Source organism: Nothoprocta perdicaria, unplaced genomic scaffold, assembly GCF_003342845.1.
Source record: "Nothoprocta perdicaria isolate Ctin4 unplaced genomic scaffold, notPer1 scaffold_117, whole genome shotgun sequence".
NCBI classification, from domain to species: Eukaryota; Metazoa; Chordata; class Aves; order Tinamiformes; family Tinamidae; genus Nothoprocta; species Nothoprocta perdicaria.
The window spans coordinates 1,868,674-1,894,630 of NW_020454283.1; the positions used below are offsets into that span (position 1 = coordinate 1,868,674).

At 34.7% G+C, this 25,957-nt stretch overlaps 1 protein-coding gene across 2 annotated transcripts in view; it reads left to right on the forward strand.

Annotated features, from left to right (window-relative positions):
- Window positions 1-25,957, forward strand: part of VPS13D (vacuolar protein sorting 13 homolog D) — an 80,163-nt gene that overhangs the window by 24,479 nt on the left and 29,727 nt on the right. The window contains exons 29-64 of one of the 2 annotated variants that reach the window (XM_026053679.1): window positions 91-300; window positions 2,267-2,532; window positions 2,680-2,813; window positions 3,269-3,424; window positions 4,042-4,267; window positions 4,401-4,475; window positions 5,094-5,294; window positions 5,544-5,633; window positions 6,246-6,386; window positions 7,061-7,183; window positions 8,086-8,160; window positions 9,813-9,918; window positions 10,250-10,402; window positions 11,012-11,147; window positions 11,539-11,586; window positions 11,827-11,977; window positions 12,457-12,667; window positions 12,897-13,144; window positions 13,253-13,444; window positions 14,110-14,236; window positions 14,691-14,833; window positions 15,173-15,303; window positions 15,787-15,962; window positions 16,084-16,207; window positions 16,490-16,725; window positions 17,465-17,573; window positions 18,083-18,246; window positions 18,850-18,958; window positions 19,432-19,611; window positions 19,841-19,957; window positions 20,314-20,463; window positions 20,607-20,756; window positions 20,866-20,962; window positions 21,507-21,655; window positions 24,208-24,342; window positions 24,739-24,906. In XM_026053679.1, the coding sequence (XP_025909464.1) occupies window positions 91-300; window positions 2,267-2,532; window positions 2,680-2,813; window positions 3,269-3,424; window positions 4,042-4,267; window positions 4,401-4,475; window positions 5,094-5,294; window positions 5,544-5,633; window positions 6,246-6,386; window positions 7,061-7,183; window positions 8,086-8,160; window positions 9,813-9,918; window positions 10,250-10,402; window positions 11,012-11,147; window positions 11,539-11,586; window positions 11,827-11,977; window positions 12,457-12,667; window positions 12,897-13,144; window positions 13,253-13,444; window positions 14,110-14,236; window positions 14,691-14,833; window positions 15,173-15,303; window positions 15,787-15,962; window positions 16,084-16,207; window positions 16,490-16,725; window positions 17,465-17,573; window positions 18,083-18,246; window positions 18,850-18,958; window positions 19,432-19,611; window positions 19,841-19,957; window positions 20,314-20,463; window positions 20,607-20,756; window positions 20,866-20,962; window positions 21,507-21,655; window positions 24,208-24,342; window positions 24,739-24,906 (5,407 nt within the window). The remainder of the gene's footprint in view (window positions 1-90; window positions 301-2,266; window positions 2,533-2,679; window positions 2,814-3,268; window positions 3,425-4,041; window positions 4,268-4,400; window positions 4,476-5,093; window positions 5,295-5,543; window positions 5,634-6,245; window positions 6,387-7,060; window positions 7,184-8,085; window positions 8,161-9,812; window positions 9,919-10,249; window positions 10,403-11,011; window positions 11,148-11,538; window positions 11,587-11,826; window positions 11,978-12,456; window positions 12,668-12,896; window positions 13,145-13,252; window positions 13,445-14,109; window positions 14,237-14,690; window positions 14,834-15,172; window positions 15,304-15,786; window positions 15,963-16,083; window positions 16,208-16,489; window positions 16,726-17,464; window positions 17,574-18,082; window positions 18,247-18,849; window positions 18,959-19,431; window positions 19,612-19,840; window positions 19,958-20,313; window positions 20,464-20,606; window positions 20,757-20,865; window positions 20,963-21,506; window positions 21,656-24,207; window positions 24,343-24,738; window positions 24,907-25,957) is intronic. The other variant, XM_026053680.1, reaches the window with a different exon arrangement.

The window sequence follows — 25,957 nt, forward strand, 5'->3', positions numbered from 1 at the left end:
GCTATATATCATGTATACTTTAAAGKAAGTGACTTCTTGAAGTAGGTATGTTGCATGACAAAATGCAATGCTTTGCTTTTATTCTCCCAGGTTTGATTTTAAAAAATCAAAGTTGCTTTATGAAAGCTGTTCAAATGCAACAAAGTCCGTAAATTTGGTTTCTCATTCCATGATGGCATTTGACACGCGTTATGCTGGACAGAAGACTGCTGCAGGCRTGCCCAATGTGTTCAATTGCATCTTTCAGTCATCAAAGAACACGAGTAGCCCAGGAGCAATCCAAATTGAATTGCACTTCAGGTTGGTAATTCTGGGACTTTATTTTTACCCTTTTCCATGACATTTTAAGTGAACCAGGAGGTTATTTTGTCCTTAATATAGCTGTTGTTCTTGCAGACAAATTTAACCTTGAAAGGGTTTTTTTTTGTTGTTTGTTTGTTTGTTTGTTGTTGGGTTTTTTTGTTTGTTTTTTGTTTTTGTTTTTACTGTAACAGTGAAAAAAAATTAGATTAAGTTCTGGCCTATTAAAATTTGTCGTATTAAAGCTGTGCTTGCTGTGACTTGTTTGCCTGCATGTAGTTGTGTTATAGAATTAATTTCATTATATTCTGGCATAGAAGCCATTTTCCAGTAGATGTCACTCTTGCCTGTTTGAGAGGACAAAGTAAATAGAGAAATAGCAACTCTTTTAGGAAAGACATAGTCCCTGTGTTCTCTTCTGTGTTTTCTTTTACATTGTTTTATCTCATCTAAAACTCTTGGAATGCTTAAAAGCATCACAGTGTGGAAATCCATTTTGTTCTCATTTTAATATTGACGTTATACTTTATACCACCTTCTTCAAAATGCCACTTTATCAACATGGTGTTCTGTTCAGGGATATCACCTAATGGAAGCGATATATGTGATATGTTGTGCTCACTTCTAACCCAGCTTTCTAATTTGTTCTTTTGAGAATAAGTACAACACCTTCTGAAACAGTTGCAGGAATACTGTCTTTAAAAAAAAAAAAAAAAGTGGACCATATTTTAGTCAACTAGAAAATTTTGAAGGTGTCTGTTCTTAGAATTTTTAAGCAAACATCTATTTTATGGTTTTGGAGAATTTTTGAAGCTTTTAAGTGCTTAGAGAGTAAGTTTCCATTCAGAAAGACTCCAGAATTTCCATTTGAATCATCAAGTTAATCTATGATGGGATTCTGCTTTTAAAAACATGTTCAAAGATTGCGTGTCCTGGTTGKTTGATCCAGTGTTTGCCTGGAGTGGAGGTTACTTTGCAAAATAAGCCTCATCTGCTTTGAGTGATGTGATTCCTTCCCCTTTCTTCTCTCCGTAACTGCTGTGCCTTTAAATTGTAGCTACATAAGCATATGTTACATTTTTCCTGATGACAGCATCATTGGCACTGGATTGGCTTTTTGCACAGCACAGTGATAGTTTTACACTGGCTCATTCCTTTTGGAAATATTCTGGAGAGCCAGGCTGGGTTAGAGGATTTTCCTGTTGGAAGTACAGCAGGCAGGCTGCTTCTCGCTAAGGAATTACATTATTTTTAAGCAGACTTTTTTTTTCTAGTTCAAATTGTGTTAGATATAGAATTGCTTTTTCATATTTAAGCATGTGGATTATTTTCTGATTTGTAGGAGCAAATATAGTTGATAGTGCAGGTCATAAAGTCRAACACTTTTATCCCTGTTAAAATACGATGCTTAGGTGTTCAGAAAGACTAGCATTTTTTGAGAATGACAAAGAAGGTTCCTGTGCTACAAAWTGCTCTCAGGGTGTGAAAGGAAACACGCTGTATGTCTGATCTTTCAGAGAGGCATGAAGCCAGGTGTTCAAATTTCACTTGTTCTACATCAGATTGGATACTGAACAGATATTTWAAAAATATATATTTTCAGTTTTAAGAATTAACATTTTGTTAATTACTAAACTTCATGTATGAAGATGATTTTCTAAGTAAATTTCTTGTTGTGCAGAGTCTTTCAGTTCGTCTTTTATAACATTATAGCTTAGAAGTAATTGAGGCTTATTGGAGTGGAGATCAGTTATGTTGCTGTGTGTACAGCAAGTTGAATTTCAATCTGTTTAAGCAAACAAACAAAAAAAAAACCCAGACACACTCTAAACTAAGCATATCTCTATAAAGTTCCCCGTAGTTCTTACTTGCCAAATACTAGAAGATTTCTGGAAAAAAATGGTGTAAAACGTAGATTATGCAAAAGGTAATATTCATATTCTCTTAATTCCCTTTCTCCTGATAGGTCTACTAAGGATTCCTCCAGTTTCACAGTTGTTCTGAACAACCTTCGTGTGTTCCTGATATTTGACTGGTTGTTACTTGTTCATGAATTTTTGTATACTCCTGGGGATACCAAAAAACATGAAAAACTCCTTCCATCCCGGCAACGCAGTTGCAGCAGTGAAACAACTGTACTTCCAAAAACAGTGAAAAGTGGAGTTGTTACAAAACGTTCATCTCTACAAGTGTCTACAGAAAAACAGTTGGAAGTTAAGGTCAACGTGACAGGTAAACACATTGTTTTCTGATGGTGCTTGTTTAGATACTTCACTGTTTGCAAGCCATGTGCTAGTAAAAACAGGTCTGACAGATATGCTTGAAAGTAATGGCTTTTCAGATTTCCTTCTTGTTTTATTTATGATTTTGTCTTTTCAGGAACTGAGTTTGTGGTTGTTGAAGATATGTCTTGTTTTGACACTAATGCAATTATTTTGAAAGGGACTACTGTTCTCACTTACAAGCCAAAGTTGTTGGATCGTCCTTTCTCTGGTAGTTTGTTTGGCATTGAGGTAAGAAAAACTATTTGTTCTTTTATAAAAAACKTAGATTAACTAGTGAGGGTACTTCACTATTAATATTTAGTTTGAAAGCCATGAGTACAACCTGTTCTTCTACTGCAGTAATCCACAGATTTGATTTTAAAGTGAGTCATTTCCCAAGATAGCTAGTAGCTTGGAAATCTTTTTTTTGTTTGTTTTTTTTCCTGAACTGCAAGAATAGCTGGATACTGGAATACACGGTCTTGGAAAACGTTGGTTTTTTTTGTTGTTGTTGTTKTTTTGTTTTTTTCTGTCTTCAAGTTTATAAGGACATTGTCCATAAAAAAACAGTGTGACTGTAGTTTATGCTATTTTGGGGGAGATACTCTTTCACTTCAGGGCTTTTGTCAGGCTTATTTTCTCAGTTTATAACATTTTGTTTGTGTTTTATTTATTTATTTTTTAAACTATTTCTAATCAACTAGGTTTTCTCATGCCGGTTAGGAAACGAGCAGGAGACTGCACTGTCAATTATTGATCCAGTACAAATTCAGTTGGAACTTGTAGGGAATGCTTCCTACCCAAGTGGTTCAGGACTGCTGGATGCTTTCAACAGTGAGGATTTTCCTCCTATTTTAGAGGTAATAGAAGTGACTGAGCAAGACAGTATGCAGTAGGGAATATTAGATTGTGATCTTGCAGAGATACTCTTTTAGCTCAAGAATTCAGTGGCATATTTTCAAATATATATTAAAAAAAGTAAGATCTATTCTGTCTGAAAGTAAAGTTCAAAGAAATGAATCTGGTGAGGAGGGAGTGATTTCTGCGATATATTACAGATATTGATAGTGAATAATCACTTATGAGAATAAGAAATTAATAGAAAGAATAAGTATACTTACATTACAGGCATGTCAGACAGTAACTGATTTCTGAAAGAAAGAAACATGTCTTATATTCCATATGTCTTTCTTATTGTTTATTAATGGTAAAATATATTTAGGGATTCTTGTTTACAAAAGCGGATCAATACCTGAAAGTATATAAAATGAAAATAGTTCTTTCTTCAGGACTCTGTTTAGGAAATAGTAATGGAAGTTTGGTAGTTTTACTGTTGGAACTCTAAAACTCAACWTGGTCATATTAAAATATGAAATTTGGTCTCTCTTTGGGAAATGTTTTCTTATTATTTATAGTATAAAAGAAAAATGTATAGAAAAGGACAACTTAATCTTATTTCTTCTAAATTTTCRTTTAGATCCAGTTGCAAGCACTGGATATCAGATTGTCTTACAATGATGTTCAGCTGTTCTTGGCCATTGCAAAGTCCATTCCTCAACAGACTAGTGCATCTGTGTCTGACTCCACTGGATTGGTTGCTGATAGTTCTACTAATCAATCTAGTTTAGTATCAGTTAATGAGACCTCCTCCTTTACGTGTGAAAGCAAAGAGATGTCCAAACATGCATTGGATCCTGTTCTTGGTACGTTTTCAACTGTTACAGTGAAGCCATTTTTTTATGGCTAGAGAGACATTTGAAAAAAAAATAGAAGAAATTAAAACTGTTRTGTAAATAACTCTAAAGAATTTATGGTTGCCTAATTGTTTAATTATAGAAGTACAGCTGGCTCGCCTTCAAGAACTGGGATTCGGTATGGAAGACTGTCGCAAAGCTCTTTTGATCTGCCAAGGTAACTTCCAATTTTTAGCTGGCCTTTCAGATTACTCATGTTTTCTAACTTGTATCATCTGAGCTCTGAGATGGTAGCACAGATGAAGTAAAGGCAGTATTTCTTCTCTACTTAACTTTGGCTTGCTACTCCCAAAATTGTCACTGTGTGTACATATTCTTAAGCGTTCTCACATTTATTTTCTGCTGCTCTATATAGTCGATCCCTTTTTGGTCACCTAACACGAAGAGTTTTTCCATTCATAATGCATCTCACTCCAAATTGTTAGTATCTTCAAATCATATATATTTTTTTTACTACTTCATGCAAAAAAGAGGAAGCTTTCAAGTCTGATATGCTTTTTCTTTAGCATTGTCATGTTCCCATCTCCTTGTTTATAAGTATTCCTAATATTAATACAGATGCGTATTACATTGCTTTTCAGCTTACAGCTTTAAAGAATCTTCCATATTTCTAGAGAAACTTGCATTTATAATTTCATCATATTTGTTTTGTTAAATAGAGCACATTAAGTAATGTTCTTTTTAAGAGGGGCAATTACTTTGTTTTTAAATATTTTTATGTGGAGTACATTTCACTGAGGAAGTAAGAAATGCTTGCTTCATTTCATCTTATAAGGTGAGCTGAAAAAAGCAGCAAGTTGGTTATTCAAGAATGCCGAACCTTTGAAATCAGTGTCCCTGACATCTGGTCGAGATAGTGGGACTGTGCCTTTTCGGTTCATCTCTGGAGTGGAAGTAAAAGCAGAAAATATATGTATTTGTTTTATTGATGACTGCATGGACTGTGACGTTCCACTTGCCGAGTTAACCTTTTCACGTGAGTATCCGTTTTGTTGAATGAGTTGCRTTTAGTTACTGTCTGTCACTTCACAGTGTCAGCTGTTCTGTGAGGAAGCAGACTTTTACTTCCCTAAAAATAGCTTGCTTTTTGAGTGATAGAGGTCATKTGAAGTATTATGGAAAAGGGGCTAGGGAAGGGTGTTATGTATGTCCTTTGAGTGCAGAGTTCTTTGTGTTTTGTAGTTGTCATTTTTAATATTATTAAAGTGTTCATTTTTATGCATAGGTTTGAATTTTCTACAACATTTGAGAGCCAACCCTGAAGGCTATGCTCATTTTACACTTTCTGGAGATTATTATAACCGTGAGCTTTCAGGTAAGATAATAATATTTAATGGAGGGAGAGGAAGGAGTAGATTGCTGACATAGAAGTTATGTTGAAATTATTTTACTTTGAGTGGCATGTCTTTGAATCATCCTTTTATATAATTAGCTGTCTCTTTAACCTGTCTTTTTTGATTTTTCTTTGATACACCCAGTTCATGTATTTCAGAAAAAAAAGCATATGAGGGTGTAGGAGATTAGGTTGAAGACAATGAATATGCTTAACGAGGCCRTTGTAATTTTTATTTTATTTAAAAAACACTGGGAATTTGACCTAAACACATAAATGAGCAACTGATAAGCAAAATAATTTAGTTGTGTCTTTTCTGTGAATTGAGAAACAGGATTTATAATAAACTCAGGAATTATTTGTAAATAACCAAGTAATCTTTTGTATTAAATCATATCATTAGACAGAGGAGCTGAGGTATCTTGTATTAGCTAGTAAATTAAATCTGTAGATTTACAAGTTCATCTTGAAAGCAGATTGAAAGTAATATATCTCATTATTTAGGATGCGTTCTTAAACCCTCAAGTATGTAAACAGCATTCCAGCATGGCCTTCAAACATATAATACATGTGGTGTTTTCTGTTTGTTCTTAGGCTGGGAACCATTTATTGAGCCGTGGCTGTGTTCAGTTTTTTGGCAACAACAAGCTTCAAGCCGTCTCCACCCCTCCCGACTGAAGCTGGAAGTAAAGGCTAAACACCGTTTGGACATAAACATTACGTCTGTCTTCATAGGTGTGTAGGAAGATTGCCAGAGAACATCATTATAGTGTCTCATTTTAAATACACTGAACAGATAGACATTTCTAATTGAGTCTTGCTGGTGTCCTGTGGATGAAGAGAAGGGAGACTTGGCATAAGCCCCTAGATTCTTAAGATGACGTTGTACACAGGTGTGCATTTAGGCAACCTATATTTTATTGTACATTGTGGAAGCGTAAAGGCTTCAGATACATATTTTGAAGCACAATAGGAAATCTTTTTCTTGCCATATGAATTCTATCAAATTCACATTACTTGAAATTTATTTTTAATCAGAAACACACCTTCCGTACTTTACAGTACATCAAAAAATGTTTTGATAAGCTCCTTGATTTTTGACAGTCATAGTGGGGAACTGCTCGTTCAGTTTTGTGATCTGTGAAAACTTCAGTGGTCAGTTCCTACCTGGGGAAATCAAAATTCCTAGGGATGGAAAAATACTTTCTTCTCAAAGACACTGCTGTGATTTCATGCGCTATTATTTGCCTTTAGAATATCTTTGAATCTTAGCAAAAGCAGTGAAATAAAACTTGAGGTGAACTTGCCTGACCATGAAAGTGGAATAATTTTAGCTTCATAAATTTAACATACTTCTTAGTTACTACCCCTTTAGCAAATACTTTCTGTCTCTGCTTATATTTCTCCAGAACAGTACACAAGTACCAAACAGTCGTGGATGGAAGATTACTGTAAACAAGACAAAGAAGTAAATGTGATCAGTTCAGAAGATTGGATGGGTTCTTCTGTGGATCCACCGTGTTTTGGGCAGAGTATGATATTCACTATTGCAATACTTTATTTGAAACACACCTGACACATATAGATATTTGTCTAATATATTACAAACATATAAATATTTGGTCTTTGCTGCTTACAATACATTAGTAGAGACATTTGGCCAAAAAGATGAAGACAACAGTTTCAGTTTAATTGTATTAAATCATTGAAAAAGTTATTTTTTGGCTACTTAGCTTTTGGCAAGAACTTGACACTGGTAGTTTTGCTTCTACTTTTGTCACCCTTTTTCAGTTACTGGGAGACTATCCTGTAAAAAGACCAAATAAGAGTGTTGATTTTGGAATGTGTGCTCTTCTACAGGGATGGTATCTGTCAGAACTTTCAGAGGTAATTTTTTGCTTCTATGTGACCGTAYGGACAGGACAGATTTTTCCCTATCCTTCCCAATTAGGAGGATGGCAACTTCTGACAACGTGACTGAAGACAGGAGTTCAGTTAACAAACAGCTTTGCATTCATGTTTGAATGCAAAATGTGTTCTTTTAAAAGTGCTTAAGTAGATAAACCTTTACTAGTTGCTCACGTGCTTTTATTGTTAAGTGTGAAATGTGTTTCTCCCTCTTACCACYTCCTCCTCACCAAACCTCAAAGACTTAAAATGATTTAATTTCTGGGAGAAAAAAAAAAAGCCATTACATTGGTGAAACAATTCTCTAGGAGCTTATGGTAGGTAGCAGTTCTTAGCCTTTCTTCCAGTGCTACCTCTCTAAGAAGTTTGAGCAGCTCACATTCCAGCTTAGGATAAGCAAGTACGATAGACACTCGTACGCTGGTTGCATGATGCTAACTGTCTGTATCTTTCCTGATGCATGAATCTATATCTGTATATCTGCATTTTTTTCTTACCTGCTAACTTTGTCTTTCCTATCTGCCAGGCCTTCCTCTTGTCTACCTTAGAACTAGGAGTACAGCCAGTTTGACTAACCTAGAACATCAAATCTATGCTAGAGGTACTGTAAAGCAGAGGGAGATTGAAAGGTTTTCTTCCCTGGCTTGGAAAGCTCTTACAAACAATGTTATTTATTGTCTATGACTTGCCGGTAAATTGACCTCTGTGAAACTTAACAGCTGCTCTGCTTTTAAGTTGCTTGACTTAAATYCTATCTTTCATCCTGTCTGTCTTTCATGTTCCTCTATGGGCCCTCAAGAAAGAAGGCAGCATTATAACTAATTCTGCGTGAGAAAATGAAGTATCTTTTCGAGGCAGGGTTATGAACTGTTAAATACTTAATGTCCATTTTCTACAGAAGTAACATAATGTAAAAATAGCTCAACGAGTGYTTTAAATTTTATATTGTAAAAAGATCTAATAGTATATTCAATATACATAATTATGCTTGAATCAGCATTCATATTTAGCTATTTAAAACTTGAGAAGCAGTTTAATCTGTCTTCAGTGAGCCTTAATAAATAAGGTCTTCTTCATATATGACCTGTTAATTTGTTTGGTTCATATTTGACACCACTGTCTGTGGACAAAACTATCCAGTTTAAAGTTTGATTTAAAAAATTGTGACAATATGGAAAAGAAATTGGTACAGTTATTAAACATATTTTTCATGTTTTCATGTGGAAATACTGACAGATAAGAGGGGGAAAACTTCCTGTGTCTCTAAACTTGTGGCTAGTTTGTAGTGTCCTTTGCAAATGTTTGTGCTGGGTGATATGAAGACAGTTCATAGTCACCAAACTAAAAATAAATAAATAAATAAGCCGTGAGGAGAACAGGTTTAAGTCTCCACTGATAATGTAAGCAATATAGTTATCTGTTGTAGATTTGGAAGCAAGTTGAATGTGATCAGCTGCAACTACTTCAAAAACCTAACTGCTCACTTTGCCTCTCCCTCCTTGCTCCTATATATTTCTTTTTAAGTTACTGTTAATTAACTGTGTGCTCCCACAGGATGAGTAGGTCTCAGAAAACAACATACTTGAACTTATCAGTAACCTTTAGAGTGAGAGCAGATAAAACCTGTGGGATATATTTAATTCCTTTAGTACATTTCCAGCAAGTATATGAGTTACTGAGTCTTCTTACTGTTTCAGAAAGATAGGAGCATTTATGGAGCAGGTTTTTATATTCTTTTACAAGTAATTATTCCAATTCATTTATGGTTTTTGGCAAGTCCAAACAGTATTTCCATTGACATAAAGTACTGCAATAGGGATGAACAGATTAACACTTGTGTGCATTTTAATAATGTGCACTTGAAAAAAGTCAAATACAATAGGTGCAGTTCCTTGTATCGAGTTTTGCAGTCCCAAGCATTTTAACAAATCAGGTTACTTTAGGTTACATTTGGATTATGCTYTACACCTTTCTTTAGCAGACTTAATCTTCTGTAGGAGTATGTTTCTACTTTTCAGCCTTAAGAACCAAAATTGCACTGAAGAACTGAGAACTTTGAACTGATCCCATATAAAATAGTAACACAATAAAATTATTGTTGTTTCTAGTACTCTATTTTGCTCTTTCTTTCACCTCTTTTTCTTGAGCCAGTGCAGATTATGGTTCATCATCCATCRTGTCTTCATTCTACGTCAGCATTTAAGGAATGTCGCTCACATAAGCGTTTTGACATGTCTTTATTCTGTTTTATAGCCGAAATGAAGATCCCAAAACGTAGGCAGCCATTTGTGCCATTTGCTCTAAGAAATCATACTGGGTGCACTCTGTGGTTTGCCACTCTGACTACAACCCCTACTCGGTAAGAATCTCAGTTTTGAGATTCCTTTGACAATATTTGGCAGGCTTCTCTGGTCCAAACTCCATTTTCTTCATTTCTTTTGCTAGTCTTGCAACTTTTGCAAGGCAACTTGCAATAAKTCTTAGAGTGTTTTCTTTGGCAGTGAGATAGTTTTACTAGAAGGAATAGATTTCTTTTTTGAGACTAGAGCAGATTCGAAAACCACTTGGATATACATTATGTGATATGTTAACTGGAGGATTCTGTGGACTAGAGTATGCTAAAAAGAAAACACATGTTTCTTCAAATTATTACTTTATTTGTTCATAAAGTACTATGATTCTCTTTACAGAGCTGCACTGTCTCACAGTGGGAGTCCAGGTGTTGTTCCTGAGGAAAATGGGACGTTCCTGGATGATGCTCATAATGTCAGTGAGTGGCAAGAAGTTATCACTGGGGAAGAGGTTCCATTTGAATTTGAAGCCAGAGGGAAACTCAGACACAGGTGAAGGAGCTAAGTTGTTAGATGTATTTTGACACACTGTCATGAAATTCAGGTTGATAATTGTGAGGATGATGGCAGATACTAAAATAAAAAATAAATTTTAATCACCTCTTAATGTTTTGTCTTTAAATATTGAAAACTTTAATAGAGTGGAATCGTTAATGGACTAGTAAAAAGCTTATATTAATGTAAGTGGGAGCAGTTCATAAGTGTGAGTTAATCTCTGATCATTAAAATCTCTTAGAAAAATGTTCAACTGCAAATCATGTGTCTTTTTTATAGRACTATGGGAGATTTTGGTTATTTGAACATGTTATGTGTTTGAATATCTTATGTGTTTAGAACTGATTAATAAATATTTAGCTTGTTTTTTATGGTGGCTTATATCTCAGTTACAATTTTGTATGTTCACCAGGGAGGATGAAATATTTAAATAAAAGTAAAATCATTTCTGCCTTAATCCATGAAACAGAAGATTTCTGTTAGTGAAATTAGCTAGATAAAATTAGTGAATTTCCTTTTCCTTAATACAAAGGATGTACAAAATAACGTGGAGTTTGCAATGAAAGAAAATGGTTAATAATAATTTAACTTCATCTAAACTAATAGGCACACACATGATCTAAGAATTCATCAACTGCAAGTCAGAGTAAATGGCTGGGAAGAAGTCAGTCCAGTATCTGTAGACAAAGTTGGAACCTTCTTCCGATATGCTGCACCAGACAAGAACACATCCTCTTCTACAGTAAGTTCCAGTTTCGTGTATTAGCTTTATTGCAACATGGAATTTTAGAGTATAGGTTTCTTTAGGACTTTGACCTTGAAGCAGCTTCAGTTCTAGATTTGTCTCTTTTCCATCTAGCTCACTTAACTGGCATTTTATACATAACAAAAATATGAACAAAGTAACCAGCAAGGTTAGCCATTGCTTAGTCAGAGCTTTTAATGGCAAACCCAATATATTAAGAATAGAGCAAGGGGAGGTTGAACTATTGAACTCCTGACATGCAGAGAAGATCAGAAAGATTAATGAAAATATTTGAATGTTTTTTCTGCYATGATGTCCTGCTTTGCAACTCATAGTAACAATGTAAATGGTCACTGGTAGCTTTCATTTTCTGTTTACTTTCTCCCAGGTTGGAAGTCCAATAAGTAGAACAAATATAATACATCCACAAGTCTATGTAAGTACATACTTTCACTTTCCTAGAGCTATATTAACAAGACTATAGCRTAATTATACAAGTGAGCTGGCTTTCTTCTTCTTTCTCTTCACCAGAATTGAAATAGAAGTCAAGCAAATGAAAAGAATTTACAAATCAGAATGATTGCTTACCATGACTTAATGTTCTTCACCAGTATAAGTGATTGTTTGGAGAATGGCTCTTTTCTTATATTTTGGAATTCTTTTACATATCTTCCAGTTTTCTTCATTGCCACCAGTTCGTGTGGTATTTGAAGTTACCATGGAAGGTAGTGCTCGGAAGGTGATAACTGTGCGCTCAGCCTTGATTGTAAAGAACAAGCTGGAAACGCCAATGGAGCTAAGGCTAGATAGTCCTTCTGCTCCTGACAGTGAGTGTTTATAATATGTTCATTCCATACTATAAGAAATCTTTTCATATGTAGATGCTGTGTCTTTGAGGTAGAGCATCTTGTAGGTTTCAAGTGGATGCAATGGTGCAGTCTAGAAATGTAGTTGTATACTGATAATGTACTTTCAAGTATACTGATAATATACTTTAAATGTAATGAAAGCTGTCTTATCAGAGTATGCATTTTTAACTAAACCAACCTAGAAAATAAAAATTGAATACTATCAAATTTTTAATCCGAGTTCCAGACTTACAGCCTTCGTTTTACTTGCTGCCAGATTTTAAAMAGGACTTGAAAAACTAGGGTGGGGTTTAAAATTTATAGAAGTAGCTRGTGTTTTGCTGTAAAATGAAATTTGAAATTTGTTGCTTTGAAGTTTTAGGACATGTATTAATTATGGTTCTTTTCAGCAAAGGACATGATTTGATGTATGTGTTTTGTTTTCGGTTTGGTTGCAGAACCTGTTGTCCTTCCTGCAGTTATGCCAGGAGATTCCTTTGCTATTCCATTACATCTTACATCTTGGCGTCTGCAAGCCAGGCCTAAAGGAATGGGAGTCTTTTTCTGTAAGGCTCCAATTCATTGGACTAATGTTCAGAAGACAGCAGAAGTATGTAGCAGTAAGCGAGAGTGCCATTCGATGGAGTCTGAAAACAGCCGATTTTTCAGGTAATAACAAAGTATTTTTCTGTAAACAATGTTTTCTTTTTCTGATATTAAAATAAATAATAGAGAATAAAATATTTGGAGATAGAAACTTMAATGCTTTAATGTGGTGAACGTGCTGTTCTTATCAGTGCTCTTGAAGCTATAGCATGACATGAGACRTTATTCAATGCTCAATTATTCCATTGTGGTTTTTATTTATTTATTTTAATACATCTGCCTGTCTTCATAGGTTTTGTGTGGCCATAAAGAAAGAAAACTATCCAGATTACATGCCCTCCAGCATATTTTCTGACAGCGCTAAACAGATTTTCAGGCAGCCTGGGCATACAATATATCTCTTGCCAACTGTTGTAATCTGCAACTTGCTGCCTTGTGAACTTGAGTTTTATGTTAAGGGAATGCCAATWAATGGGACACTAAAACCTGGCAAGGAGGCAGCATTGCATACAGCTGATACGTCTCAAAACCTTGAGCTTGGTAAGGTTCTTTTGTAGGTATCACAATACAAGTAGATTTGATAGTTAATACAGAAAGACCAAGCTGTGTACTGATCAGAAGCCAATGTTTCTGTATGTTCTGTTTTAGGRGTATTACTAGAAAACTTTCCAATTTGCAAAGAGTTGTTGATTCCTCCTGGGACACAGAACTATATGGTACGGATGCGACTGTATGATGCCAACAAACGACTGCTGAATTTGACCATAAGGATCGTATGTCGAGCAGAAGGGTCTCTAAAGATATTCATTTCAGCACCATACTGGTTAATCAACAAAACAGGTGAATTTGTAGTATTTGCTTTTGTAAATTTATATTATTTTCTTTTGCAAATGCATGCTGAACTTGGAAATGAAGTTTTCATTTAGTATTTTGATTTATTTTCTAGCCAAATGGAGTATTAAAAAAACRTGGAACAGGAATAAGAGTTTCAAGAAAGAGAAAACCAGTAGCTGTTTTTTTAATGAATGCTGTAACAGATATTTCAAATTGCAAATTTTTAAACTTAAGCTAATTAACAGACTTTTTCTCTCTTCAAATAAATCAAAATAGGTTAGATAACTTAAAATTGTAGTTTTCAAAGACTGGAACAGCTTCATAGAATCATTATGATTGGAAGAGACCATGGAGATCATCGAGTCCAAACAGAAAGCAACGGGGCTTGAACCATAACTAACTTGCAGTGTTAATATCCATAATTACTGTTAGAGCTACTATAATGCCTTTTCTGCATGAAACCAACTTCATGGCTTACAGCTGTAATAACTTTATCCCTCAAGCAAGTTAGACAAAAAGTGAGAGAGAATGCCCACAAACTAGTGGCTACATATGACTGAAATATTTAGGCGGTTCTTTATTTTCAAGTAGCTTTTACAATTCCCATTTTAGATATGAGTGAAGTTTAAGTGAAGTTTGACATTTTTGTGTGTGTATGTGTTTGCTTAAAGGATTACCACTTATCTTCAGACAAGATAATGCCAAAACAGATGCTGCAGGTCAGTTTGAGGAGCATGAGCTTGCCAGAAGCCTCAGCCCACTTCTCTTCTGTTATGCTGACAAAGAACAGCCAAACTTGTAAGTAACATGGAGAAGAGCAGAGTGGGGGAACTCTACAAAATATAAAAGTAATTGGCAGAAGATTGGATCCTGATATTTCAGTATGAATATCATGTAGGAAAAGCATTTCACTCTTAAGATGACCTGTTAAGTAACTACATTTTTAAATATTGACATGAGTGTAATCGATATTTAGGTATTTGCTGAAAAATGTGTCTGCGAGCTGCTTTGTATTTTGAACTCCTGTGTCTTTTTCAAAAGGAAATCTATAGCCACTGTAAATAAATTTATGAAGTTGCATAAATAACTTGACTTCAACTGAGGTTTAAAAAAAAAGGCAAAAAAAAATATTTTCTTTTAGTATACAGGTGGTGTTCTTAGACCCATATATGTGTTTTGTTATTAACGTTTTATCGATACCTGAATCCTTCATTTAAATCAGTAAATTATTGTGTTTTCTTTTTGCTSTTAGGTGTACAATGCGGGTTGGAAAAGGAATTCATCCTGAAGGCATGCCTGGCTGGTGTCAGGGATTCTCCTTGGATGGTGGTAGTGGTGTAAGAGCCCTTAAAGTGATCCAGCATGGAAACAGACCAGGCCTCATTTATAACATTGGTATGTGCTGAGGGGAACATGAGAAAAAAAAATGGTAAAACCTGCCAGCACATAATATTAGTGACAAAAGAATAGAAAAAATACAGAAAAGAAAGTTTTTGAGTTGATTGAAGCAGTATGCTAAGCCCCCTAGGTAGTATTCTAACTTTTAAATCTTTATTTCAGATTTCAATAGCATAAAAATATAAGTATTGAATTTTACTTCCCTTCCCCCCCCCCCATCTCTTCATTGTTTAAAAACATAGGCTAGTATATGTGAGGGACATGACAGAAATAATGCTTTTCACATGTCTTGTATTCATTTGTAAATAAGCTTTATTTTTGACTTTTTATTGCCAGGTATTGACGTTAAAAAAGGCAGAGGCCGTTATATTGATACTTGCATGGTAACATTTGCACCTCGTTACCTGTTAGATAACAAATCAAGCTACAAGCTTGCCTTTGTTCAACGGGAATTTGCCAGAGGCCAGGTAAGATGATTCCTTTCTGCCCAGGAAAGGAACACACACATACACACACATGCATACAGACACACATACACACACACATACATACATTTTCCTTTTAAAAGGAAAAGTGTAAAAAAAGTAATGACATCAGGAAAATTGATTCAAGTATTTTTAACAAATATTTTGTGTTCATTTTTGTTATCCTCTGGCTACCTTAATGTTTGGGTTTTTTTGTTTATTTTTAATAATACTGATATTTAAAATGTATGAATGTGGAACGCCTGCTGTTTTTTTTTTTCCTGTTTTGTAATACTTGACATATGTTTTTATTTTTACCTGAGACACAAACAAGCATTAGTGCCAGTACACCACATATAGATAGTCACAGCATTTTTCTAACCAAAAAGAAAACAAACATTAAACTATTGCTTAGCAAGTCGATAGGTTAATAATGTATTCTTTAACACTCGAAAGTTGTATTGACTTATCAATATCTGTTATTAGGGAACTTCCAATCCTGATGGCTATATCTCCACACTCCCTGGTTCCAGCGTTGTTTTCCACTGGCCACGTAATGATTATGATCAACTTCTGTGTGTGCGACTGATGGATGTTCCAAACTGCATTTGGTCTGGGGGCTTTGAGGTCAACAAAAATAGCTCCTTCCATATTAATATGAGGTAGCTGCTGCATGTAAATCTTTTGCAATGTATTTCCATTTTCTAATATAAGCAGCTGTTTAATAGTTAAGACTTCACCAGTTCAAATCAGCAGCCTACCTCTCTTGTTTTTCTTCTTCAGGGACACCTTAGGAAAATGTTATTTCTTAAGRGTAGAAATTACTCTTCGAGGAGCCACCTATCGCATTGCATTCAGTGACACAGATCAGCTACCGCCACCTTTTCGCATAGACAATTTTTCTAAGGTAAAGACCAAAAAATCATGAAGCTTTTTTTTTTAAAAAAAAAGCAGTTCTGATTTTAAGTGAGAGAAGCTGACTAGTTTGCCTAGTGAAAGAAAGCAAAAAAGTATTTTTATGTAATAATTGTTTTATGTATTAGTACYTATGAAACTATGAGGGTGGAGGTAGTAGTGAGGTAAACACACTTTAGGCATAAACTGTTAAAAAGTGAGCAAATGATATCAAAAGAACCTATTGCTAAAGAATTTCTATATGAAATTAAATACTCTTCCATATCTGTTACAGGTGCCAATTGTTTTTAATCAGCATGGTGTTGTTGAGCCCAGACTATACACAGAAGTGAAGCCCATGACCTCTCTGGATTATGCATGGGATGAACCTATTCTACCACCTTTTATAATGCTGACGGTTAAAGGGGCAGGCTCCTCAGAAATCATCTGTAGCATGAATGACTTTCAAGATAGCAAGCAGCTTTATTATGAAAACTTCATTTATATTGCTGCTACATATACCTTCTCGGGGTAATTCCTTTTATATTGCATTAAAATATCTTTCACGCTCATTGGATTCTTTAGGCTATGAAACATTGCTGTCACCTTACACATTTTTGTAAGTATTTCAGAAGCAGCTAAAATTTTACCAAGCTGTAGCTACTGTAAGGAATGCCAAAATTCAGAATAAAAATCTGGGAGTCACAGAGTTGTATATCTTGTCACAAAGGTTGTACCTTTTTAGCTTTATAGGAGTAGCCTGTCGTCGTTCATTTTCTCACACAGTGAGAAAGATTTAATATATTAAGATTTAATATGTTGCATCTACAGTGACCACACCAACCCTTTAGAAGAGCAAGGATCTAAGGGTCTGGTTTGGGAATTTGATTTCATTTGGTGGATTAAGAGCACTGTCTTATAGGACAGTGATTGCTTATATGATCTACCTGTGATTTTTCAGCTTGCATGGGTTATATACTAGTGAAAACAATTACAAGAAAAAAAAAAATATGCTCTATTCTTTTCCTCAGTATAAGGTAGAAATTTTTTACTGAAATCAGTAGGATTTGACTGTTAACTTCCTTCTAGAAGTGAGAAATCAAGCTTCTTTTAAAAGTATATTTAAATGGAGAACTTACACCAGTAAGTCCATATATACAAATAACTGTATATAAATAACAAGAGAAAACGATGTAAGCAATTATTTGATTTGACTATAGGGTGAGGATAAGTTTTGGTTGTTTTTTGATACAAGTTCTTGATGATCTAGCTTACAGGAAACAAATGTACGATCAATTGCTACAAATAAGGATGCTGCATATGCAGAGCTTGTCCTCGATGTTTCTCCAAAGACGCAACGAGTTGTGCTGAAAAAGAAGGTACCAAACTGAATGTGCTGGAAAAAGGAAGAAGAGGGGAAAAAAATTGCTTTTCCTGATAAYTTTTAAGGATAGAGTCAGAGATGCATTGGAAAGGACAAGTTATTAACAGTTCAGGTTTCTTTATTTACAGTGGTGATTCGTATAAACATGAGTGTTCTTGCACCATTAGTACTTAAGGGATTGATTCAGAGAAAAGTTTAGATACCTTTCAGCCGTTAAAGTGGGAAGTGTGACAGCAAGCAAACTGGCTAAGAACAGGAACAGACCAACCATAAACAGATATTTGGTAATACTAGAATGTMCAGTTTGCAAGTAAGTGGAAAAAAATTGATTTTTTTTTTTTATTTATTTTTATAAGTTAGCTTCCAGTTCAGTACTATGAAACTGAATGTGTATACAGGTCATTCCAAAGATAATGATTTAAAGCATCTGATGGCAGAGCAGAATAGAAATATTTGCTCTGTACTGCTTTGTAATCATTTAAATACTGCACTTTTAATCAACAGGAGCCAGGAAAACGATCCCAACTTTGGAGAATGACTGGCACGGGAATGCTTTGCCATGAAGGCTCTTCAGTTCCTCATAATCCCAATAAACCTTCCTCTCCTCGATCTGTGGACTCTTCTATGATTTTAGATATTGCAGGTCTGGCAGCTGTCACAGATAATAGGTATGATGCATCGGGTTTATGATTGAACTAATGTAAAATCCTGATCAGCTGAATAAATTGTAATATCTGTACAGTRTTCCTGTAATTAAAGCAGCTGTGGATATTTAAAATTCCAGTGTTAAACTTATGGACAACTGTGAAATATGACCGTATCTCTAGTGTACTGGTAAATCACCCAATAAGTTCTGAGATAATTCCTTTAATGTCAGAACATTGAGGAAGGTTGTGAAGAAGTGTCAACCATTGAAAGTATTTTAAAGCAGTGTCAGCAAATATGCCTATTATAGTATGAGTTGGTAGTCAAAATAATTCCCAAATAATTTTGAAATATCTATGAAAAAATACTTAATACAATGTTCTTCGGAGTCATTTCTTTCTTTATTCAAAGTTGTGTGGGTTAGATCTTGTCTATGTTCATGAGGAGATCTTACAATCACTTTTGTGACTCAGGAATACATTTTAAAATGTAACTAAACTGTTTATTTTCAGCAGCAGATTTTTAAAATAGCACTTCAAAATTAWTATTATGGAAACAAGAATAAATAGAATTAGACCAAATGAAGGATTAGAAACCTCTAGTTCTTAGTGTGCTTTTTCTTACAGGTATGAGCCACTGATGTTGAGAAAGCCTGATCGACGGCGCAGCACGACCCAGACGTGGAGTTTTCGTGATGGGAAGTTGACCTGTGGTATTGATGGACTTGTTGTACAGGTTATATTTTGAGTTTGTTTTGACAAATTCTTGCTGAGATAATTGGTTAAGTCGTGAGCTTCATATTACGTTAAGCTTTGAGGCTAAAGTTCAGGAYACAGAAGAGACCAGACTGGAAGAACCATTTGATGTTCAAGTGTTCTCATCAATTACAAATAATTAAGCACTTTGCCTTATTAATTTGAAAATAAAGTATTAGAAAATTAATGCTATATCACTGCTGAAAATAAACAGCATGATGATAAATAGACAATTAATACTTGCACGCATAGCCTRCTAGCATCTCTGATGCTCTGTTAGCATCTCTGGTGAAAAATAACCTCACTAGAAGACTGCTCACATCAGTCATTAACTTTCTTTTCCAGCTATGTAAGAAGGAGAAATAAGTAAAATATCCTTTYAAATTGATGTATTTAAATATAGTTATATGAATTTTTCACTTTTTCTTTCTTTGTTTTTATTTCTTTCTTTAGGCAAAAGGAGGGATATTAGGTCTTTATGATGGAGCAGAAGTTGTTCTTGGTCCTGACACTTCTCTTGAGATTTTGGGGCCAGTGCCACCTGAACAGCAGTTCATAAACCAGAAGATGAGGCCTGGATCAGGAGTCCTAGCTGTTAGAGTCATTCCAGATGGACCAACTCGAGTTCTACAGGTGAAGGTCCTTCAGTAACTGGAATAAATTTCCTTATTTAATTTATGTTTCTTTCTGTTATTTCTATGTTGTGTCTCCAAATCCTTGGTGAGAAATTAAACAGAGAAACAATTACAAGGAAAGTTTTCACTGTGTTTACTTTTTAAACGAATAGTTTTATAAGGTAAGGCTGTATAATTGTTATTTGTAARTAAGAAAATGATAATAGAAGTATTTTTTTTAAAATCAGATAACAGATTTTAACCAGCGTAGAAATGATCGTTTATCCTGTGAAGGAGATGAGTTTCCAGTTACGGAACAAGATCTGCGCAAATTAAAAAATCCAGACACAGAGCAGGAATTAGAAGTAAGATATAACACCCAGTACCYGTCTGTTTGTTTTTGGTTGGTTGTTTTTTGCTTGTTTGTTTTTTTGTTTTAGTAATTTCCTCTCTATCTTTTAAAACTTATTTCATTAGGGCTTATTTTTTATTATTTATTTTGTATCTTGCTCTCTCATGCAAATTTTTTTTTTCTGCTAAAACTCCTCATTCTTGCAAGATAGATTTAAATATGAGATGTCTTTATTTGAAGACTTTACATCAAACTCATCAAACTTCAGTGAGCTGTTCAGCCTCTCTGAAGATGTGTTTAAAAAAAAATTGTTCTTTGCAGAAATATGTATTCATCTGTTGGTTTTCTCTCCAAATGCTATTTTCCTAGGTGCTTGTGAAACTGGAAGGTGGAATAGGATTATCTTTAGTCAACAAAGTTCCTGAAGAGCTAATATTTGCAAGCCTCACAAAAATTAATGTCCACTACACACAGCTATCAACAAGTCAGGTGTTAGAACTTAGCGTACAAGATGTACAGGTAATTGTCATTTTGAAAAAGAAAAAACAAAAATTATTCATCTTGTGAGTCAAGCTGCTGCTCTCTCTCTCTCTCTCAGTGGAGAGCAAGCCTCCTTATTGTTACYTATTCCTGTTCTTTTGTCTACCTTGTTCTCTCTGTAGGTAGACAACCAACTTCTTGGCACCACACGGCCTTTTATGCTCTTTCTGACACCTAAGATGAGTGAAAATGAGCCCATTGAGACTGGTCCTGCAGTGCAAGTAAATGCAATGAAATTTCCCAGTAAAAATGCACTGACTGATATATACAAGGTAAATAAGATAATCTTCTGAGGTAGCACAGTGTGTTCTTTAGAATGTCTTATGCAGATCATGTTTTTAGTGTTCTTGCTGTAAACTGAAATGTGTTTATTTCTTGTAGCATCTGATGATCACTGCCCGAAAGTTCACAGTTCAAATTGAGGAGAAACTGCTTCTGAAATTACTGAGTTTCTTTGGCTATGATCAGTCCGAATCGGGTATGATATAAAATTATAAAGACATTCTTTCCAAAGGCAAATCTTTTTTGCTTGTAAAACTAAGCTCAAGTAACCTTGCAGACTGTGTTACAAGGCCTTTAGCTGTTGAGAAACTTTCACCGTTAATCAAACAAGCAAAAAATGTAGAACAAAGAAGCATCCTTGTTGGACCATTTGAAAACATAAGAACAATTAGCTTGGATATCATGGAAGAAAAGCTGAAAAGGCTCTCTCTGTCTTACAGTGAATAGGGCTGACATTTTATGAAAACAAAATTTAAAAAATGGATATTGTAATAGGTTCTTTTGATGATGGCATCTTGGACAGTTAAGATAGCACCTGAAATATCTGAGCAGCTGTTTCTTCTGACATGTAATATGTTTTGCCCAATATTGTAAAAATTTCTAGCAACTAAAATACAAATGAAATTGAAATTGCTTGTGTAGCTGTGCAATTCTGATCATTCTTTATGAAATGTACATTCCTGTCTATCCACATACTTATATGCAATCTGCTTTGATTCATGTGTTATGTGTGGTTGCAGAAGTTGAAAAGTATGATGAAAATCTCCACGAAAAGGTTGTGGAACAGGGTGGAGGCCAAAAGCGATACTACTTTGAAAATCTCAAAATCAGTGTGCCTCAAATAAAGTTGAGTGTCTTCACTTCCAGCAAGCTTCCTTTGGATCTCAAGGTAGGCCACTGCTTTCACGGAGTGTGCTTCCAAATAAAGATATCCTATTGCAGGAAGAAAAAATAACATAAACTTCCCAAATTTTATGCTGTTAAGTTTCTGTGATATCTTGAATGCCAAAATCTTCCAGCAACTATTTCAAAACACAAAACACCACTGTATGCATTCCAGTACCCCTACAGAGACTTAAAACATGTAGTCGTATGTGAGTGCTCAGGTGAGAATGCAGCAAGGTAAGAAGTGAAATACAAGAAAAATCAGTTGAGTGTCTTCATGGAAATAATGTATTCTTATTGAATTTGGAGTGTTTGCACAAGCAGTCTCTAACTTGGGTAGATATTAATGTGAATTCTGTCTGCATGCCTTTTAAAAACTTTAGTTTTATGTTGTAAAAATCTGTCATGTACCCCTGATACCATGACCCAGAATGTCCTCCAACTGGCATTCTTTTAACAAATTAACTTTTAACTTTTAACAAATGCTTGTGCAAAGGAAGACAGTTTAATCCTTTACCATTCAACAACACCATGGAAGTGTGGGATTTTGCATGTTAGTTTCAACACAAGCATGCTCTTTATCTAACTATCTCTGCACTGAGAAACAGTGTTGGTGGTAGGTGGAGAAGAGCTTATCTGTGCCGTAGTTGGGAGAGAAGATTTTCCAAAAGCGTCTWCTTGGACAGGGCTGGAGTTTAGTTGAGCACTTACTGCCCTTTTCTAGATTTTTCCATAGTGTTTTTGTTTGTTTTTTGTTTTATTTTGTTGTAGTATTTTATGCACTTCTGTAGAGAATTTGATCTTTAACAAACTCATGTGTGCTGCCTGGTTTAGCTTGTCTACCACCTTTGGTAAAASAGATGTACCAGCAGCTGCCAACATTGCTATCAAGAGAAAACCTGATGGGCGTCCATGTGTGTGTGTGTATATATATATATATATATTTTACTCAAGATGACAAGTCCTGACTCTATTCTCTATATTAACTTTCACAGAAGGAGTTCTATTCAGTTCCTGGTAGCACAGAAGCATTCAGGGAAGGGGGSAGAACATAATCACAGTAGAGCCATTGTAAAAGTTTTTCTAAGCATCTCACATGATTTTGGAGGTTTTGGACATTGCTGTCTGGTAATAGGGCACAGGCAGATTATTTTCATTAGGCACCAGTATCAACAAAGTTGCCTTATTCAATGTATTATGATTAAACAGCAAATTACTTCCTGGATCATGAGATCTGCTCTACTTGGTCAATGATTCATTTACTGAAAAAATAAATAGGTCCTTTCTTATATGCAAACTTAAATCAGATATGTAATTTACCTGAATTACCTGAAGATGGCAGAAAAACTCACAGTACATACTGCCAAGCACGCTCCACGGGTTAATGTAGAAAGGTGCAACATAAGTTTATCAGTGTTTTTGATGTTCATGACTGGGCAAATACCATTATTATCAAGCACTGAAATAAAGTGATCTTTTTGTTTCTTCTTAGAAATATATTTTGCTTGTTAATTCTACTAATTAACAATTAAATAACAGAATTAATGTTCAAAATTAAATAATGTTTAAATTATATTGAATTATATATAATCGATATAATAATGAAATATATCTGCAAACAGTACTGGGGACCAATAGCATGATTCTGTCTCGCAAGTTACAGTGCTTTATTTTATTTTATTTTATTTATTTATTTTTCCCATCCACCTTTCTGACSAGCAGGCATTAGCATTAATAATATTGATACTTTCAATGCAAAGAAGTTACGAATGTGTAAGAATTACTGTTGGGGTTTTTTTTGTTGAGACAGAGATGGGGTAGTTTGTGTTTGTCAATCAAGATGGAATACATTAATTTTGAAGTCTCTGATATGTTTTTTTAGTACATTTTGAATTGGCAGTTCATTTAAACGTGTCAAATGTATTCTCAAAAAAAAAAAAGACATTGCCTTAAATATGTTTTTTTATGAATAGACTATATGTGGTACCGATTGTCCATATGCTTATTACTCTGTTTTCTTCCTTGAAAATAATTGAAAAAGCTAGTTTTAAAGAGTAGCCATAAACCAAATACGAAGAAACAAGCCTCAGGCTTCCAGGAAGCTGGGTAGGTTGTCTYACCTCATCGTGATCCTTAATCCATTCATAATGCTCTAGCAGAGTGGAAAATATCCAATTTTATCTTTACTACACGTCACAGAGCTTTTTCAGCYTCAGAACTAGGGTTCAATTTAATAAAACATTAGAACAAGAATTACARAGTACAAAGCATGGAATCATATAAATGGATTTGGTTTTGAAGTATGAATGTCAACTGCAGGAGATGAAATGCATCAGGAAGTACATTTAATTACTTAAGAGTAATAGGAGTACTTGAACAAACGGAGTCCTAATAGCTGTATCATTGCTTGTATGTAAAAATTTGTGGAATGATTTCCTGATATTTAAAAGAATCTCCATGGGAGAGGTAAACTGTTTTAGCTGCTTCTGATGATCTTTGCTTGCTATCCTTTTAGGGATAAGTTTGGGTGCTAAAAGTATTTATATTTTTAATTAGGCATTGAAAAGTATGTTGGGATTCCCTCTGATCCGATTTGAAGATGCTGTGATTAATCTGGATCCTTTCACTAGAGTCCATCCATATGAAACACGGGAGTTTATCATTAATGACATTCTGAAACACTTCCAAGAGGTAAGTGTCACGCGGATTTTGCTGTAGCAAAGGCTGAAATTCTTAATTTGAGACTCCTCCTGGGACCAGGGTGAACTGTTTCCTGAAAGTGTTGTATTACTGCTTTGGTATCCTGAGAAGTAGCATCACATACTTCTATGCAGATTACACTTCATTTTAAGGTGAAAATATTGTTGCTCTTGCAGATATTTTTGTGTTGCTGCATAGAATCTCTTCATTTCTTCAGTAAAACTTTTTATCTGTATTTGTACAGGCTTTCCTTGCAGGGTGATGTTCCAGGATCATCATCCAATGATGATTTTGTTGATTTGGAGTTTGGTCAGTTGTTTAATCAAGCATGTTGGTGTTAATGTGTGATCCAGAAGTGATATTGCACCTTTCCATTTGATTTTACAGGAGCTGCTTAGTCAGGCAGCAAGGATTCTGGGTTCTGTGGATTTCCTTGGCAACCCCATGGGTCTACTGAATGATGTTTCTGAAGGTGTTACTGGACTAATAAAATACGGCAATGTTGGTGGCCTTATCAGAAATGTCACCCATGGAGTATCAAACTCGGCTGCAAAGGTAAATAAATATGGCATGGGAGTTTGGTTTAGAGAAGAAAAGCGGTAAAAATAATTAGGTAACAGATGGAGTAGAGTGATTGATCATATTTATTTAATATCTTTGGCCTTTTTTGTTAATTGTATTTGAAGCATAGATGTTTGAAATGGTTACATATATGCTTAAGGGATRCCAAAAGCACTGCAGGATTTAATAAAGATATTCAGAGCCATTGCATGAAGTTTGCAGATCAAATGCAGTARTTGACAGTCTTGGTTCTCACTGGTTAAAATGTGGCATCACCTGATACGTTCAGATTAACAAAGCTATATTGATTACTAAAATTTAGAATTGAATTTGGATTATTTAAAGCTTGTTTAGTGTAACATTAAGTTTATCATTTTACTTTTGAAAACAGTTAAGCTGATACAAATATGAATTCTTTACATGGTACTAATACATAATCAAGAATTTTTTTCTGTGCCACTTAAATTCTGAAAAAGTTTAAATTCACTTGCTACRTATCTCTCTTAATTATTATTGTTCATTGTTTGTTATATATGTATTCCTAAAAGTCCTGATATCAAGCTTCGTTTATATTTTTGGTCCTTCTGGATAATGGTTGAGAGAGTACTATTACATCACTGTTACTCATTGAAAAAAAACATCTTTGGTGCCCAAGAGACATATGGTCTAAATGCTGCATCCAAAAATAGGAAATGGTTTTGATTGTGAACTTCACTGTTCTTGCTACAAACATAAGCAAACATAACTTGACTTATTTAAAAAAAAAAAAAAGTTTTCTCGAATGTTTTCTCAAAAAATACAGCATGTAGGTTATCAGTACAAATGAATAGTTCCTCTGTTTCTCCCTTCATCTAAAGAATAGTCAAGAAAAAAATAAATAGGCCTTGTACAAAACACGTTGTGTCTTTGGATATGAATAAAACAATTCATAGCAACGAARCTAGCCTGCAATCAGTGTGCTTAATGCATAAAAACTTTGTAACACTCAGCAGTGGTGAAATGTAATGATTTAAAAAATATGCACCAGTTTCCGTTTCACTTAATG